This window comes from Zeugodacus cucurbitae, chromosome 3 (genome assembly GCF_028554725.1).
Source record: "Zeugodacus cucurbitae isolate PBARC_wt_2022May chromosome 3, idZeuCucr1.2, whole genome shotgun sequence".
Taxonomy (NCBI): Eukaryota; Metazoa; Arthropoda; class Insecta; order Diptera; family Tephritidae; genus Zeugodacus; species Zeugodacus cucurbitae.
This window is the reverse complement of record NC_071668.1, coordinates 37,821,826-37,842,687: the sequence shown is the minus strand read 5'-3', so window position 1 is coordinate 37,842,687 and position 20,862 is coordinate 37,821,826. Positions and strand designations below refer to the sequence as shown.

At 32.8% G+C, this 20,862-nt stretch overlaps 1 protein-coding gene across 8 annotated transcripts in view; it reads right to left on the bottom strand.

Annotated features, from left to right (window-relative positions):
- Positions 1 to 20,862, bottom strand: part of LOC105220378 (probable nuclear hormone receptor HR38) — a 319,583-nt gene that overhangs the window by 103,964 nt on the left and 194,757 nt on the right. The window contains exons 4-5 of one of the 8 annotated variants that reach the window (XR_008470548.1): positions 14,383 to 14,564; positions 14,101 to 14,259 (exon numbers count right to left, since the gene is read on the bottom strand). The exons of 6 other annotated variants lie outside the window; for them this stretch is intronic. Coding sequence is in view for 1 of the 2 variants with exons in the window: in XM_054227796.1 (XP_054083771.1) it covers positions 14,530 to 14,564 (35 nt within the window). In the remaining variant the exon portion in view is untranslated. Of the gene's footprint in view, positions 1 to 14,099; positions 14,565 to 20,862 lie in introns of those variants that run through there. One more of the 8 variants, XM_054227796.1, reaches the window with a different exon arrangement.

Genomic DNA, 20,862 nt, shown 5'->3' with positions numbered 1-20,862 from the left:
AACTAGGTTACATAACAATGTTGAAAAAACCGAAAATGTGCCGAAAAGAGGGTTGGTGGAAAAATCGTCGCAAGTATCACCTATTTATAAAGGAGGGAACACCCTGAAAAGACTACGTGAGATAATAGCCAAAAGCCTAAAAATGTGAATGAAACTGTGCAGGCAACATATAGTGAGGTCACAAAAATAACTAACAGAGATTTGACAGGAAATAAGCCCTCAGGCGAGAAATGACTGGATGTGGCTAAAAAGAGGAAATCGATAGAGAAAAAAATCAATATCAGGAGATGATGAAGTCACTTAAAAAATGAGGATATTGCAATTAAATCTAAAACCCTACGCGGCAGCACAAGGCCTGCTGAGACAAACTATTGTAAAAAATTATATTGGCGTCGCCTTTCTAGGTGAACAATATTCTCAGCCCTTGGACAACACTTGGGTAACATACAAAACTGGCACAGCAGCAATATGGTCCTGTAAAAGAAATCCTTTTATGTCCTGCGCATCACTAAATGGTTTCATATGGGCGAATTTATATGGTGCACATATAGTATGTTGCTACCCACGTCCCTGTGCATGAAACATATAATTTGAAAACTCTCTCCTCGAGTTATCTATAGAACACCAAAAGAAAGCCTGTATATTGGTGTATTGAAGAAAGAATTAGACACGCTCAGAAAGCCGGTGGATTATCAGACAGACAATACGGCTTCATAAAACGAAATTCCACTATCGATGCACTAAAGGTAGTCGTTCACACTACCAAAGGTGCAGTCAGTGGAGAAAGATGGAAAGGTGATACTAAAAAATTCTGTGCACTGATTACCCTTGATGTTAAAAACGCGTTCAACTAAGCGAAATGGGGAAACACTATCAACGTCTTATATAAAATGTGCGCCCTCCAATACCTCATAAATATAATACGTTATTTTAAAAACAGAAATCTAACATTCGACACGGACGAAGCCACTAAGAGCTATTTTATTTCGAGTGGAGTACTGCAAGGATCGGTTTTAGGCCGCCTCTTATGGAACCTGATGTTTGACGGGGTGCTAAGGATACAGCAACCATAGCATTTGCTGATCACTTCATAGTGGTAGCAGTGGCCAAGCACATTTATGACCTCCGGAGAAAATGCATAAATGGTCTACGCCCATGGTTCTCTTCCATGAGTGTGAAACTAGCAGATTATAAAACTGAAGTGTATCCATAAGCACAAAGAAAACTGAGGAAATATTAACACTCAGTATTGGGGAGTGTGAGATTACTTCATAGGCACAGCTGAAGTACCTGGGGGTAATACCAGACTCAATACTACAGTTCAAGAAGTACTTGGCTACTCGTCCAACACAATTTATATTATCAAGAATGATAGCGAATAAAGGCTGCGTGCGCTCCAGCCGAAGATTTTAAATTGCTAAGGCTATGAGCTCAGTAATTTTGTAAGCGGCGCCAATATGGATCCAGGCGTTAGATATTAAAGAGTATGCGATACCAATAAATTTAATACATAGACCGTCAGCACAAAGAGTGCTTTTCGAATCATATCCAGCGATGCTGCCGAAGTGTTGGCCCGAGAAACGCCAAAAAACACAAAAGTCGATTAGAAGTAGTTTCGTAGAAAATTAGTAATTTTCTGGTAACAATTCCTAAAAATTTCACATGAACTCAGGAGATAATACGTTCATCAAACTTGGTTTTCTATAAACCGATTGAGACATGAGTTGTGTGGCTTGTGGTGGCGTCCTGTTTTAGCGCCAAAAATATTCGGTCATCATTAAGCGGTCAGATAGGATGAGACCACTGACTCCGAATTTCGGTAGTAAATTTTAATAATTTGGACTAGCTGTTGGATAGTATATCTTTAAATGATGAAATGGCAAAACTTACTGAGGAGAAATGCCAAAAGAGCGGGAAAAAATATGGCGTCGTTAGCTGTACCTATCAGACTACTTTTGTAGCATGCCTTTTGTAAGAACCTTTTATATGGCTCAACGATTTTTGGAACTAAAAAACACTGTCAGTGAAAATAAGCATAAAACAGCACCACCAATGGTCACGGGCATGGAACTTCACTTTGCGCCGTCATTGCTAAACATTTCTCTCGAAGCCGCGACAAAAGAAATATCAGTGGAAAAATACTGCACATGTGCACCGCATGGTTGAAAAAATCAGATTTCAGAAATCTAAAAGATTTTAGTATTTGAAGTGAAAGAGAGATCAGCGGATAATTTAAAAATTAATAGAGGTCAATTCTGTTCATGTAGTCATTCCCACAAAATGTATAAAGTACCGTCACTTGAAAGAAGGTTAACAGAGTTAATGATAATGTTAATTGATGGTATCAACATCCACTATTGACAAAGATTACTAGATTGATGTCATATCCATGAAATATTATTTTATTAGTTTTTTCATACTTCCGTAAACAATTTGGTCCCTTACTATATAAGATGACACGAAGGGGTATATTTGGATAAATTTTAACTTTTTTTTGGAATATATTCCGTGGCCCCGTCTGCTATTCACGTTTTTGCATGTATATGTCTCACAAAAAAATAAAAAAAAAAACATAAAAGCCAAACTTTCTGGAGTCATTTTCTTTAGGCAGCTTGATAATGTATAAAATCAGATTATATCATACCTACCTCCCTTAAGTTGAAAACTACTAAAGGTGGTTTAATGTAGTAAGAAACAAGTAAGAAGTTTCGATTTAACAAATTTTCACCACCAAGATAAACTATATCATAGACTATACGCTCACATAATTCGGCTAAGATACTGCAAATATTAACCGATTTATAAGGTGTAACAGCCACCGTATTTTTGCAAGACCTATAATTAGGTAATAGGAAATATTACAATAACCAATTAGTTTTAAGCTGAAATTCTAAATAAAACTTCAAAACGCAAACTTTTCTCATTTGTATTTTTATTTTTGTTGGATAGGAAATTCAGCGTTGCCTATACTGTAACTATATATACATAGGTATTCTCTTCTTTGCAAAACACTTGGACGGTCCACTGATTGTACGGATTGGTCAACTTTACTACATAGCTCAAAAATAAAGCACTCACAAATAAATGTACAATGGCTACAAAATTTTTTGAACTGAAACCCATGTAGCAATTATTTAACAAAATTAACTGAACTCAACTTAACTTATATTATTGATCTCCAGTGAGCAAATTTCAATATTAGAGTTACTAGCTGTGCCCGAAAGTTGCAGGTCCATATAAGTTCTACTTTGACTTTATATATTAGTAATTTATTTCTAGATGTTACTGGTATTTACGTCTCCGTAGCCAATAAAGCAGATTAATTTTATTATTTATGTTTGGCTTGTATGTGCTGTTTCCACGTCAAGGCTGGTTTTCATTTGGTCAAAATAATTGACATTAAAAACTGCCTTAACGAACAGCTGTTCGTTTGGTGTCAAATGTGTTTTCATTACATAATAAAAACTGACCAATTGTCTATACAGCAGTTCAAACTGTCGTCAATTTTTGGTGTAAGGTAAAACAATTACAAAATAAAAAAGTTGAAGGTTAATAATAAAAATATGTTATTATTTTGAAACATTCAGACGTGCTTTTGCAGAAAACTCGTTAAATATTTTTCTACTGCATTTGTTTATAGTCAAAATCGTTAAAGAAACATATCATGTATTACTTTTTGCTTTGTGTAAAACCTTTATAATACTACGTTTACATATAACGAGATTATCTCCATTTACGAGCTTAACTCGATAATCTGTAATTAAGAAACGAGATTTTCCATACAAAATTCCTCTCAGGATAATCCGAGATTATAAAATTATCAATTAAATTTTATACAACTAGATTTTCGGTCTTATTCCTAGGTTTATCGATAATTTTGCGAAGAAGAGAAGAAATGTCAAATGAAAATGTAAACAAAAATGACCGACATACAACAACAAATGCAACACATTTGACAATTGATAATCTCATTTGGCTATATATAAACGGTTAGATTATTGAACGAGCTTAGAACGAGATTATTTTCATATGTAAACATACTATAAGGGTATAAAGACCAAAATAAAATGCATAAGAAAGCATGCGATTACAAATAAATATAAGTTTTTGTTCTCTTATTATCTTATATTTCAATGTCCCGTGAGACGTCAAAAAATAAGACTTGTTCGCACTGCATCGGAAATATAAGCAGAACGCTCCCAAAATTTTGGGTATAAACTGTAAATTTTTATATAATTAAAATAAAAAAACCTTGTTTAAAAATCAGAAGATTAGTGATTTTTGTAACTACTTAATATTGGTCACGTGCGATATCATAAAATTGACTTAAGTATGTAAATATATACTTTTACATTACTTATTTACATAGGAACAAAAACCGCACTTTAAATTCCACTGAAATGCCTATTCAAATAGATTTTGGCGGAAATTATAGGCTAACAAATCAAAATAAGAGTGCTCATTATAACAAGATTGTCGGAAGAAAATCATTTGCTGTTATAAGTGATAATGTTATGCGCTAGACATTTTTATTTCTTGATTAATCTCTTAACTAAAATTAAGCAATACTTTAGTTGCTTTTCTAAAATATTTATTTTTTTCTGCTGGTAACTGCTCTCAGATTAAAAACAAATCAAGCCTGGTTTATTTTACAAAAAAACATTAAAATGATCTTCAAAACCAGAATAGTACAACTGTGCCTAAAATGAATTTTATGTCATCAGATTGAAAATCATTCCTTAATATATAATTTAGATAAAAAATGGTTAAATGCATTCCAGGTATATCCTAGTTTCATTTCTCTTGTTGTGATGGTCAAGAAGTAAAAGCTGCTTCATATTCATAATACTACTAGCTGACCCGGCAAACTTCGTTCTGCCCAAACTAGATTTTTTTTTCATTTCAAAAATTACACCGGTATTGGTTTTAATAGAATATGAACGATTTTTCCAAATTTTACTCGGAAGTGAATTGCCAGAACCTGCCTGATAAACATTTTTTTCGAGGGTACATTAATGCTTTTTGAATTTAATTGCTTGAAAAATGCTACTTTTTCAATAATGCTGACACATCGCGTCCAGGATTTGTTGGCCATTTAATAAAATTAAGTTTGTACTATTCTCATTCAATTTTATTAGTTTTAATCGAGTCTCGAAAATATATAATTTTAGTACATATTTAGTTTAGGGCTGCACGGTACACGATATTTTTGGTTTTCTGTTCCGTGGCGTAAATAAACAGTGAGGAAGGTTTTCCAACACAGGAACACGCCACATAGAGCTGGCCATGTGAAAAGCAAGACATTTCTAAATTTATGCCGCATACTTCCAGCGGCTGCCCTTGTGACTTGTTTATTGTCATCGCAAATGCAAGTTTCACTGGGAACTGCAAACGTCTGAATTGGAATGGCAAATCTGTTGAAGTTAATGGAATTCGGGGAAGTAAGCATTCCTCTCCCTTGAACGGGTCTTTCAAAATGCTTGCCACTATTAAATTGTCCATTAGCTTGGTCACAATCAGTCGAGTACCATTGCACAGTTTGGGAGCATGAAGATTCCGTAGCATAATAACTACAGACCCAACTTTGAGACGCAAATTATGAGGCGGCATACCAGGCGTCATCAAAGAGTTTAAGAACTCCACTGGGTAATTTACTACCTCGTTTTCATTTTCAACGCGATCGATTGATTTATATGACCGCAGATCTCCCGGAATTTGATTTTGAATCGTCCAATTCAAGTCGTTGACATCCATATTTTTTGCTACTAAAATTGCGCGCGTGCTTAACCAATCGTAGTTACCATAATTTTGAGCAATATTTGGATATACACTACTGATTAGTTCATATTTAATAGATGTGAATTGGATTTCATATTTATTAGTTGGAATCGATATTAATCCACTGCAAGGATCTATCGGAACTTGTCCATTTCCGATTCGCAGCAGCTCTTTTGAAAACACCTCCGCAGTTCTATCGTTTTGCAGCAAAACTCGCATATTCATGGTAAATGAAATGGTTTTAACAAACCTCCACAAATGCGATGACTTCAGACATGCGTTTAGCTCATCCGCTGCTGTTGATTTTGGAATCACGGGAAGTGTTTGTCTAAAGTCGCCCGACAGCAATATCATCACTCCTCCAAAGCAACGATTATTGTTGCGCAAATCTCTCAGTTTTCGGTCGAGTGCTTCTAATGATCGTTTGTGGGCCATTGTGCATTCATCCCATATGATTAACTTACATTTTTTTAAAACTTGTGCCATTGCTTTGAAATATTGCAAACAGGACTTTCGTGTATTTGCAAGTTTAATGGAAGCTTTAATGCTGAATGTGCCGTTCTTCCACCTTCTAACAGTGTTGCAGCAATCCCGGTAGATGCAAGAACTAATGCAATACCACCTTGACCACGTATTGCTGCTAGTATTAAAGACAATAGGAACGTTTTGCCAGTCCCTCCGGGCGCATCGAGGAAAAATATGCCACCGTTTCCACTATCTACAGCATTTATTAGCTGATTGTACGCACTGCTTTGCTGTTCATTCAACAGTGGAACATTTGTTTGTACTTGTTGTTGCAAGTGAGTTATATCGTAAGCACGCTCGCGTTCCAATTCGCGACTCACTAAATCCCTTGTTTGACGACTTGGTGCCGGCATATGAACTTCAATCAATAGTTTTCCACTCATAAGTAAACATAAATCTTCAATAAGGACTAATGCCTCATTGTAGATGTCAGCGTTCATTTGTAAGTCGACATTTCTCGTCGCTAATCGCATGTCATCTTTGTAAAAGAAAAATAGCACGTAACACAACCAAAATTACGATATAACCGCTACTGTCACCGATAAATAAACAAAAATAGCAAGAAACAACCAAAATGTCGTGCTAGGTGGAAAATGAGATAAATATATGGTGGATTAACAACCAAAATAATTAAAGATTGTATGGGTGGCTCAACGCCCCCTTTTTCGATAACGCCAAGTTTTATGTGTGAGAATGGTGTTATTTCCTATAGCTCTATACCAATTTTCTTGTTCCTACTTTAAACACTTTTGAATATATTCACCTTGAAAAATTCAGTTTATATTTGAGGTGCCACGCCCCCTTTTCCGATTACCCCTTCTTTTATGTGTAAGAAGGCTTTTGATACCATATAGGTCTATACCAATTTTCAGGTCCCTACCTTGAACCCTTTCACAGATATTCTGCTTAAAAAATTCAGTTTGTATGGGAGGTCCCCTTCTTTTATGTGTAAGAAGGCTTTTGATACCATATAGGTCTATACCAATTTTCAGGTCCCTACCTTGAACCCTTTCACAGATATTCTGCTTAAAAAATTTAGTTTGTATGGGAGGTACCATGCCCCCTTATTCGATAGCCCCCGGTTTTATAGGTGAGAGTGGTGTTGTTATCCTGTAGCTCTGTACCAATATTCATGTTCCTACCTTAAACACTTTTGAAGATATTCGACTTGAAAAATTCAATTTGTATGGGAGGTGCCACGCCCCCTTGATATTTTGTTTTTATTTTAAGACATGACCTGCGCGAGTTACATATACGAATAATTATGTAAAAACACCTGACGGTGCAATTGATAAGTACGATGAACTGTTGAAACAAATTGTAACATAATACCATTTCCGGCCTTTTACAAAAATGCTAAACAAATAAAGTAGTTGAAAATGAAAAAGACAATAAATTTCTTAAGAATTATCCAAATTAACAGTAATATGCTTAATCAACAATTTCATAAATACAATATGTTAAAACTAATTAATAAGCAAATTGTAATTAAACTAAGCTTGATTTTAAGTGAATAACATTAAATAAAGTAGTCTGTTCTTGGATGTCATCAACGTCAGCTCGTTGCAATGTAAATTGATTTTTATTATTTTTTAAAAACCCGTTCACTACGACTAAAGAGAAAATTGGCGCAGTCGGTAATCCTTGTAACTAATTACAAAGGATAGTGATAATTAAACTTATAATCCCCAAAATAACTCTGCGAATCCGTAGCCAACTTAGGAAGTTGACCGGACCCTCTAGAGTATAAAATAATATAAAATAAAAAATTTGTGCAGTGAAAAGCGACCTCATTAACGGCGTAAATTCACCATAAATACGTAAAACACAACAAAAAACAACAACTCTCGCAACAAAAGTGTAAAAAGATTTGCAGTGAACACGTCTTAAACAAAGAAAGCGTGAATTCACCAAATCAATATACAAGTGAAGAAAAAAAAAGATTTGCAGTGAACACGTCTTAAACAAAGAAAGCGTGAATTCACCAAATCAATAAAGTGAATAAAGTGAAGTGACGAAAAAAAAAAAATAATAAAAATTGAATCATCAAGGCAGCGAACGTTTGATAGAAGAAGAAGGATGGCGCAACAGGAACAGATCCAAAATCCAAATATGGAGCTATTAGAACAACTTAACCGTAGAGAAACGCAGCTGGAGCAACTACGCCTAGCATATGTCGAATTACAACAGCGACATTCTTATAACAACGATATACAAAGAGTCATAAAAAATATTCAACATATACCAACATTCACCGGACAAGGAGACGTAACCATAAACTCCTTTATGAGCAGCATAGAATATCTGCTGTCAAATATCAGAGATGACGAAACAAAGAGGGAAGCTACTCGAGCAGTGTACTACAGGACCATACAAGGAGAAGCAAAGGACGTAATAATTAACATACCCCACCCTGACAACTGGACAGAAATAAAGAAGGCGTTAAAACTTCGATACAAACCGGACATCGAACCTCATGACATTTACAGGAGGATATGTGGTATGAAAGCGAATACGGTAAGTGAGTTATCAATACAAATTCAAAAAATCAAATATAAGTCGGACGAAATAAAAGTATACTACAAAGACGATATAGGGATAGATTTAACTAACATAGACAGCCTTTTAGTTAACACAATTAAAGAAATGACACAGGGGACATTACTGGACAAAATATATGAGGAACAGGACCTTTACAATATCATAGATATTATGACTAAAAGAAGATACGAAGATACGTGTATTAGGCCAGAATTTAAAAAATCCAAAACCTCACACGGACAAAATCATTATAATAATAATAAAAGAAATTACAATAACTATAACGAAAAATATCTAGGACAGTACGGACAATATCATAATAATGATAATAGAGGAAATTACAATAATTATAACGAAAAATATGTAGGTAAAGATATTAGATCAGGACAAGTTAGGCAAAATGTCCAAAATTTTTCACTTAATAAAGGATATGGTGAAAACAATTCATATCAAATTAGACAAAATTTCATGCAAAAAGGAAATAGGGATAATAATTCTCATCAATATGGACAAAGGTTCCAAACGTATAAAGATTACAGAGATAATAATTCAGGTAGAGAAAGAAGAAATATGAACTCAAACAAATTAAGGCTAGATAGAGGAGAGCCAATGGAAGTAGATAATGTAGAAACCGATCAAGAAAGATCCCGAATAGCAGGACACCCTAGCAGCAGTAGCAGCCAATATCGCTTGCAATCGCCTAGGCAAAGCTATAGAGAACTTGAAGATAGTAAGGAAGTGAATAATTCTATTTTTTTTACAAGGAAGCCTCGGAGAGCTTACCCCGAATAATAATAACAATTGAAAATAAAAAATACGTTGCACTTATAGATACCGGAGCAAATATAAGTCTAGTGGATTCGGAATTAAACGAGTTTCGAAAAATTCCACTTAGAAATAAAAAAACTATTAGTACAGTAACAAGCAAGAAAATAATAACCCACGAAGTGCATACTGAAGCACCAAAAGAATTTAATTTACCAGAAAACGCATATATAAGATGGCGATCAACACCATTAAAAAATAGAAAATATAATTTCGTAATAGGAATCGATTTATTAAACCATTTAAACACAATGATAAATTTAATAGAAGGAAAAATTTCGCTAAATAAAAAAGAATCGAATTTTTTAAATAAATCATTCAATTTCAGTTTCATAGAAAATAACGAGGACGTTATCAAAGAGGAGAAGGAGGATGAAATTACTGAGGAAAATATAGAAAATTACTTAAACGTAGTTAATAATATTGATGATAATACATCAATGCAAACGATTCATTCAGCAGACGAAAACTTACAAGATCATTTTTATATAAAAAATGAAATAGTGAACAAATATAAAACACAAATTATCTTAACAAATAACAAGATAGAAGAACTAAAAATGATTCATGGCAAAATAATTATTTTCATTTCGGAATATGATTTCGATAGATTGGGTGAAATATTTAGAAAATATATAACAAAAGGAAAAGTAGGAATTTATTCAGAATTATCTGAAAGACAGTATAATATAGTTCAAGAGAAACTAATAGAAATGTTTTCAAATGATAAACAATTAGAATTTATAAAAAGCACAATGAGAGCACAAGATATAGAAACAGAAGTCGAAGCGGTTAAACAAATTTCGCTATATCATATTAGAGAAAGTATGCATTCAGGCATACAAGAAACATATAATCAACTCAGAAATAAAATTTATTATCCGAAATTAGGAGAATTAATACAAATAGTAATTAACCAATGCGAAACATGTCAAAAAGAAAAAAACAATTTAATAGAAACAAAGAATAAGATTATAAATAAATTAAATCAGAAAAAGGAAAATTATGAGGAAAAGAGAAAGGAAGGATTTATAAAAAATTATAAAGCAGTTAGGCACAAGGAACAACCTAAATATAGGAAGCAGAACTTAGACAAAATACATATTAGTAATATAAAGAGACCATTAAAATTTACAGATTAGAGATCAGGAAATACCAAAAGGTAGTGACATAATACTACATATGATTGACGTTCAACAATTAGAAAATATTATTAATGACATGACCGACAATATAATCTTAATGAAAATAGAAAATAAAGAAATACTATAAAGAGATTTATTGGAAACAAGGAATAAATTAATGACACTGGCATAAGTTAAAAGTAGGAATAGAAGAGGTTTAGTTAATGCAATTGGCAGTATGTCAAAATGGCTTTTTGGAACAATGGACGAAAACGACAGACAAACTATAGAAACACACCTTTTACGAACGAATGACTCATTTAACGAACAAATTAAAATTAACGATTATTTTGCATCAGCTATTGAACATTTAAAAGAAATTGTTAAAAGCGATAGATTAAAAATAGAAAAAGAACTTAATTCAATAAATAAATTTATATATGAAGAATATAAACAAAATTTATACTTAGATCAATACACAAAAATTCAATTTTTAAAAAGTAAAATAGAACATATACAAGAAAATGTTGTATCCGCTAAATATGGAATAATACATCCAAATATTTTAACTAATGAAGAAATTATAAAATATAATATCGATTATAATAAGCTTAAATATCTACAATTGGGAACAGTAATGGTAAATAATACATTTCTAGTATTTGGAATAAAAATACCTAAAAATTTTGAAAATGTAAAAATAAGAAAAATAATACCAATACCTAACAATGAAAATAATGAAATAGATGCAAGAATAGAGGAAATATTTACCTATAAAAATAAAACATTATTATTTGAAGATAATAAATCATTAGAACAAATGAAAATAAGCAAACATTGTATATTAAGAAATAATTGTAATCTTATAAAATGCAAAGAACTCGAAATAATACAAATGAATATGAAAACAATTTTTATTAAAAATGCTATAAATTTAAAGATTAATAATACATGTAATCAAGAAAAACCTATAATAAGTGGAAACTATCTAATAAGATTTAATAATTGTTCAATTAAAATTAACGACTATTATTTTTCTAATTTGTTTGAAGAAATTAAAGAAAATATTATAACTTTAAAATATAAAGATATTCAGAATTTTACAACAAAAATAACTTTTGATGAAATAGTAGAAGAACATAAATCAAATATGGAAAACATTTTTAAATTGAAAATACATACAAATATATCATATATTTGCAATATCTTAAGCATTATTATAATTTTGTTAATAGCTACTCTCATTTTTAAAAAACACAAGTATATAAAAATAAAATTAAATAAAAGAATTCAGGAGAATTCTAATCTAAAGGGGGGAGTAGTTACATATACGAATAATTATGTAAAAACACCTGACGGTGCAATTGATAAGTACGATGAACTGTTGAAACAAATTGTAACATAATACCATTTCCGGCCTTTTACAAAAATGCTAAACAAATAAAGTAGTTGAAAATGAAAAAGACAATAAATTTCTTAAGAATTATCCAAATTAACAGTAATATGCTTAATCAACAATTTCATAAATACAATATGTTAAAACTAATTAATAAGCAAATTGTAATTAAACTAAGCTTGATTTTAAGTGAATAACATTAAATAAAGTAGTCTGTTCTTGGATGTCATCAACGTCAGCTCGTTGCAATGTAAATTGATTTTTATTATTTTTTAAAAACCCGTTCACTACGACTAAAGAGAAAAGTCGCGTGGTAATAAACAAATCCCCCAAAGGAAGTATTTCATTTGGTTCAGCCGTTTTCGAGTTTTAGCGTTACAACTATACACCATTTCATTTTTATATATATAGATTTTCATTTCTTGTTATTTAAAAATAAATACGTAAAAAAACTATAAATTATTTTTGGGAGAAATTCCTACCAATTTTAAAGGCATTGTTGTGCATTGATGTCAATCAAAAACATTTGAATATTGCCTCACAATACGCATAAATCGACGTTTGAGCCGTTGTCCCCAAACACGACTTCAATTTGTCCCGTGCGAATGCCTTGGTTTTTGCAATTATCTTTAAAATGAAAACCGTTCCAAAATCAACCTTAACAGTAAGTGTAGGGCTAATAAAGAGCTATTAAAATCCTACTGTCAAAATTAAAAGACATTTTAGTTCATATTTTTTTAGTTGAAATGTGTGCGATTGTCACGTTCGAGATGTAGACATACATAAAATTAAAAATGAAAAAGCTGAAACTGGAGATCAAGAAGTCGAGAGCAATATTCTCGCCAATGAGCAAATAACTTGGCATTTTTCTCCTCCGGCAGACCCACATTTTGGAGAAATGTGGGAAGCTGGCGTTACCGATCAAACATGCAAACTTTCAACGTTATTAAAATGCGGGGACACCAACTACTGTACTACAACATTCGAAGACATCACTTCAATCGACATACAAATATATAAAATGCAAAGCGACATCAATCCGAAACTGGACCCGATCGTGAAAACCATAAAGGAAATTGCAGAAGACCAACTAACTACTCTTCAAATAAGTAAACTGGAGCAGAAAAAGCTGCGAGAAGGCATTGAGGAGATCAGCAACAACGTACTAAAATTAATATTATTCAATATTTATAAAATTTATACAGTCCACTAATTTTATATAATAATTTCTTTCCCTCGGCAATATGTTCAAATATCATTGAACATGCATTCTTTTATGCCTTAGCAAATCCGAGGAGCTACATATAAAACATAAATTTGTATACATAAATAAACACATAAACATATATGCATTAATATGCAACAAACATACATTATATGTTGCACGCATACATGCAACACACATACATTTATATGAGGCACGCATGCATCTATATGCAACACGCATGCTCTCAACTACTAATAAATAAACATATTTATATGTATGCACAAGATAACCTATTGGTTATAAAAATACATTGGGGCAATTGCTTGTGTGCATTTGAAATAACCCCTTATCGTGCAACATATAAAATATACATATAGACATACACACATACACATATAATTAGTTCTTAAGATAATTCTAAAATTTGTATATAAGTAAGTAAAAAACCAAAATAAAACTAGAATGAAATAATTTCTCAATAAGGCTAGACTATCACTTATTTTCCCCCACCAGCGGTAAGAAATATTTGATAAAGCTAGTTTTAACATTTGAGAATGAATTAAATTCTCACTCAATGCAAGTCTATCATTGCCCCCCACCAGCGGTAAGGTTTGTTAGAAACTACATTGTTTTATAAAAATTGGTAGGCCGGATGTTTTTTACAAGGGTATTTTTAATTATTTAATATATACAATCATATATTTCATTTAATCAATTCAGTATATCAAAGGTATATGTTTAAACAGTAGTTTGTGAAATTTTTATTTAAAAATTCCGAAAACTAAGCCGTTGGCAACTCATCTCCCATGACGTGTATAAAAATAAAGACTTGTCGAGGACATCACAATTCATGATTAGTTCATCTAAAAACAGTAATTCAAAAGTATATCTATAGTACATGGATATATATATATAGTTAATGAACGAAGGAAAGAATAAAATATTGAAATTTGAATTTTTGACAGAATTTAAACCAAAAAACTCACTTTCTGGTCAAATTTTCGGCATTACATTTACATGCGTAATGAAAATATCCATAAAGATCTGGGACTTCTTATGGTAAAGAAAGAAGTAGAGGACAGCAGAAACAAATACATATGTAACTAAACTCCGAGATCATCCAAACCCACTGGCTAATGCTTTAACACAGTCCTGTAATCAATCACGTCTAAAAAGAAAAGATATGCCTGCGTATTAAAGAGCAACAAAATATAGCAAAGAAATATTAAAAAAACATCGGCATATATTGAGTCGAAAATAGTTATAATAAAAATATTAAAAATCCGTCGTTCATTAACTAGATATTGTTATTTTAAAGATGTGTGCAAAATTTGAACAAAATCGCTTAACAACTTTTTGAGATATCGTGTCCACCGACTTGAAAAAATTAGTTTTGAGATAAAAGCGTTTCAAATTTTACATTCGTACAGACATGGCCTGATGGGCAGAACTTCCAAAGATTATTAGTCGGATTGATTTGATATTTTTGTATAATGCTTTAAACATATTTCACTTTTTAATACGACAAAAAAAAATTACAATTTTGAAACCCATCTAACCCCTTACGGACAGAAAGAATGTTTTTTGGGAGGTTCTTTTGCATGCACCACATGGTCCAGACCAGCACAAAATTATTATACCTGTTTCTGTCTATGGTAAATAATGTTGATTATGAGAAGTTTTGCAGATTTTTACCAACAGCAGCAAGGGTTTCTATAAGAGTGTCAATATGAAGTTATCTTCAAAATCTCAACAAGTTGTTGAACAAAACTGTGAATATTTTAAATAAATAGGATCATTCTAAATAACTTAATACTAAATTTAATATAAAAACAAGAAAAAAAATTAACTTCGGCTGTACCGAAGCTAATATACTCTTCACAGGTGCATTTCTTTTAGTAACTATGTGTTTAAGCAAATCTAAAGACGTAAGAAAAAGTAAGGAAGGGCTAAGTTCGGGTGTAACTGAACATTTTATACTCTCTCAATTTATTTATGTAACTTTATTTATATTATATAATACACAATTTGACCCAAATATTCGTCATATATTTTGTATAAAGTCCTTTGATAGTTGGAAACCATAATATTAGGTTAGAAGCACCGTGGTCCTCGTGTTCGATATATGGGGCCTTTAAAACCTATGTCCGATTTCGGCGATTTTTAGAATGGGGCTGCCACACTATAAATATAGTATTTGAGCAAAGTTCTGCACCGATATCTTCACTAGTGCTTACTTTATATATTGTAAAGTAAACGATTCAGATCGTCTTCAAAGTTCTGGTATATAGGAAGTAGGCGTGATTGGAACCAAGTTGCATTGAAATCGATCGAGTAGTTCCTGGGATATGGTTTTTGACCCATAAGTGGGCGACGCCATGCCCTTTTTCTATTTTGTAAAAAAAATCTGAGTGCAGCTTCCATCTGCCATTTCTTTGAATGGATTTGATCCATTTTCCACAGGAGTCATCAGGGTGTCAAGAAAATATTATGTACCGAATTTCATTGTAATCGGTCGAGTAGTTCCTGAGATATGGTTTTTGACCAATAAGTGGGTGACGCCACGCCCATTTTCCATTTTATGAAAAAAATCTGAGTGCAGCTTCCTTCTGTTATTTCTTCTGTAAAATTGAGTGTTTCTGACGTTTTCCGTTAGTGAGTTAACTCACTTTTAGTAAGTGTGACAACACGGATGAAAAATGGGCGGAATCGGTTCACAAGCACTCCAACTTCCCATATAACTAACTATAAGATAACGGAATAAAACTTTACACAAAAACTGTATACCATTTGTGGCTTCACTTTTGGAAAAATTTTCGAAATCGGACTATAACTTGACTACATGAAGAACGCAGTGCTTAAGGGTAATTTTTCACCGAAGATTAATTAAATTTAAATCAGAGGCAATTTTTTTTCCTAATTTGGTATCTCTGTTCCAAAAATTATTAAAATCGGATCAAAACTTCCCCTAGCTTCCATTTTTCTAATTATGTGCGGTCTTTACTCCCCATATATTGGTTAATATGTGAGAAATCTTAGCAAAATTAAGTGAGCATATTCATATTTTTTTCATATTTTAGTTATTCTATTCGACTTTATGTCGAATATATGGATCAAATTGTCGCACCCGAACTTAGCCTTTACTTACTTATTCCATTTTCGCACAGTATAACATCAAGCATACTGGATCAAATCACTCGCGAAATTATGGGATACAAATTATATGGGTCAAATTGTCGCACGCGAACTTAGCCTTTCCTTACTTGTTCCATTTTCGCACTGTACGAGTATAATATTAAGCATACTGGATCAAATCACTTGCGAAATTATGGGATACAAATTATATTCAGTTTCATTGGATTCTTTGTTAATGGACATGGAAGGTCATACTGCTCAACAACTCGCTCAAGGTTTATTAGATTTCTTAAGTGTGTTCAAAATCCCGATTAAGAAAAGGTTATCATACACTAGTCGGCCAGTTCGATCTGATGCTACTATGCCAAATATTATATCTTTTTGCCGGAAAATTACTTTACTACTACTTTTTTTTCTCAATAATTTAAGATAAAACAAAATGTGTTAAGCATAAATAAGCACAAAATTTAAATTAGTTACAATAAATTAAATTACTTTATCTGCCATTGTCTCTTCTGCATACTATATTATTGGGCCAGAAAATTCAAAATCGACTATAAGAACTCTATACATTGTAAATATGCATTGCCACCAACGTTTAGGAAGTCGACCTTGAACTTGCGCCTGATTATAAAACGAACAAGTAAGGAAAGGCTAAGTTCGGGTGCAACAGAACATTTTATACTCTCGTAATTTATTGAAGAAATTTTATTAAGATAACACCCAAATTTATCTATAAATTCGGCACAAAGTTTAATAGAATAGCGAAAATCGTCCTATATAGTGTATGAGGGCTGAGGAAATTCCTGAACCGATTTCATTCATTTTCAACAGCAAGGTACACTATATCCAAGATTATGCACTCACTTAATTTCACTAAGATATCTCACATATTAATCAATACATATATGCAGATTAAACCCCACCATATTTTTGAAAAGCCTATAATAAGGTTGGGAGCTAGGAGATGTTATTATCCGATTTTAATAATTATTAGACTATTAGAATAAACAATTTCCTCTGAGTTACATTAAATTATCAGAGAGATTTATCCATATTTTCGGTTAAAATTTACCCTTAGGCGCGGAGTTCAACATGTTCGATAACAGGGGCCTTGAAAAGTTATAGTCCGTTTTAGACAATTTTTTCTCAAGTGAAGCCAGAGATGATATGTACTATTTGTGTAAAGTTTTATTTCGCTATCTTAATTGGTTCCTTATGTATACATTATAAAGTGAAGGAATCAGATGGAATTCAAAATTGAGTTATATGGGAAGTTGTCGTGGTTATAAACCGATTTCATCCATTTTTCACATGTGTTATCAGGGTGTCAAGAGAGTATTATATACCGAATTTCATTGAAATCGGTCGAGTAGTTCCTGAGATATGGTTTTTGACCCATAAGTGGGAGATGCCACGCCCATTTTTCATTTTGTAAAAAAATCTGAGTGCAGCTTCCTTCTGCTATTTCTTCTGTAAAATTGAGTGTTTTTGACGTTTCTCGTTAGTGAGTTAACCCACTTTTAGTCATTTTCAACATAACCTTTGTATGGGAGGTGGGCGTGGTTAATATCCGTTTTCTTTAATTTTTGGACTGTATAAGGAAACGGCTAAAAGAAACGACTGCAGAAAGTTGGGTTTATATAGCTTTATTGGTTTGCGAATTATATACAAAAAACCTATTTGAGGGCGGGGTCACGCCCACTTTTCCAAAAAAATTACATCCAAATGTGCCCCTCCCTAATACGATCCTATGTTCCAAATTTCATAACTTTATTTATGGCTTAGTTATGACACTTTATAAGTTTTTGGTTTTCGCAATTTTGTGGGCGTGGCAATGGTCCGATTTTGCCCATTTTCGAAAGCAATCTCCTCAGGGTGCCAAGGAATACGTGTTTCAAGTTTCGTTAAGATATCACAAATTTTACTCAAGTTATCTGTTGCACGGACAGACGGACAGACAGACATTCGGATTGACTCGTCTCGTCACCCTGAACATTTTGATATATGTATATAACCCTATATCTAACTCGTTTAGTTTTATGACTTGCAAACAACCGTTAGGTGAACAAAACTATAACACTCTCTTAGCAACTTTTGTTGCGAGAGTATAAAAATGCTTTATATTGCAAGGTGCTTCACTGAAGAGTGCAACTTTTGTACCAAAATATATAGCTAATAATATAATCTTTAAATAAAAATTTAAAAAAATCAAACAAAAATCCAGTTTTAAATGTATATTTTAGATGTTGCATGATAAGGGGTTATTCAAATGCACACAAGCAATTGCTCAAATGTATTTTTATAACCAATAGGTTATCTTGTGTGTATAGTATATACATTAGTTGTGTTAGTTGAGTGCATGCTTGCCTCATATAAATGTATGCGTGCCAAGACTAAAAGAATGCATGTTCAACGATATTTGAACATAAATTGTTTTCGTTGAGGTTGGTTTGCAGCCGCAGTTTCTGATGAGGATGAACAGTCACGAATGCTGTTATTTTGGTTACACTGGGTTTCCGGTTTGACCAGTTGACGGTTTTAGTTTTCGATCTTGAGTTTATTAGCAATAAATTTGATCGTTTCCCATTATCTGACGTTGGTTGGTTATGTTTTTTTTTTTTGTTTTACTGTGTTTCCGTTTGGTACTTGAAAAATTTTATTTTTATTTAAGATATGTTTTGATGCACTTTTATTCTTTCCTTTTAACCCACCCTTGAAGCTATCGAAACGCTGTCGTAGCCAACGCAGTTGTATTAAATTCAACTGCAGACGTCTGTACACAGAATGAAATTTTGCACCTTATGTTGTGTTTAATTCAACTTGAAATATAGGATATTTTATCTTTTTAATATAAGACACAATGATCCTCCGTCCGTTAACACCCTTGAAACCATGAGAATATTGGTATAATATATTGTCAAAATTAGACTACTACAACGAATTAAAAATACGATTAAATAAACAAACTAAGCTATACAATTTTAAATTGGGATATCATTACGTTAGGACATATGTGGTTAAAAACTTAAAATGATGTAATTAATAGGTTAGTTAATAGAGAAAGAGCTGCATTTAAAAAATGACCATGACCTGTCATTACTCTGTCTTTCACTTTCATAGTTTGATTTATGGCTTAGTTATGACACTTTATTTGTTTTCGGTTTTCGGCATTTTGTGGGCGTGGCAGTAGTCCGATTTTGCCCAAGATATCTCAATTGTTACTCAAGTTATCTGTTGCACGGACGGACGGACAGACAGACATTCGGATTTCTCATCACTCTGATCATTTTGATATATATAACCTTATATCTAACTCGTTTAGTTTTATGACTTACAAATAATATTTATATGAACAGAATTATAATACTGTCTTAGCAACTTTTGTTGCGTGAATATAATTGGGGTACTCACAAGGTGTCTTAAAGCATCGTAAAATCATAAAATCATAAGTTTTTATGCTAGTGTAAATAATTTGTTGTTGGATTGCATACTAAAATAAGTTTACGCAAATAAAGGGTGATTTTTTTGAGGTTAGGATTTTCATGCATTAGTATTTGACAGATCACGTGGGATTTCAGACATGGTGTCAAAGAGAAAGATGCTCAGTATGCTTTGACATTTCATCATGAATAGACTTACTAACGAGCAACGCTTGCAAATCATTGAATTTTATTACCAAAATCAGTGTTCGGTTCGAAATGTGAAATCCGCTTTTTTATCGACAAATTTTGTTCAGCGATGAGGCTCATTTCTGGTTGAATGGCTACGTAAATAAGCAAAATTGCCGCATTTGGGGTGAAGAGCAACCAGAAGCCGTTCAAGAACTGCCCATGCATCCCGAAAAATGCACTGTTTGGTGTGGTTTGTACGCTGGTGGAATCATTGGACCGTATTTTTTCAAAGATGCTGTTCGACGCAACGTTACGGTGAATGGCGATCGCTATCGTTCGATGCTAACAAACTTTTTGTTGCCAAAAATGGAAGAACTGAACTTGGTTGACATGTGGTTTCAACAAGATGGCGCTACATGCCACACAGCTCGCGATTCTATGGCCATTTTGAGGGAAAACTTCGGAGAACAATTCATCTCAAGAAATGGACCCGTAAGTTGGCCACCAAGATCATGCGATTTAACGCCTTTAGACTATTTTTTGTGGGGCTACGTCAAGTCTAAAGTCTACAGAAATAAGCCAGCAACTATTCCAGCTTTGGAAGACAACATTTCCGAAGAAATTCGGGCTATTCCGGCCGAAATGCTCGAAAAAGTTGCCCAAAATTGGACTTTCCGAATGGACCACCTAAGACGCAGCCGCGGTCAACATTTAAAT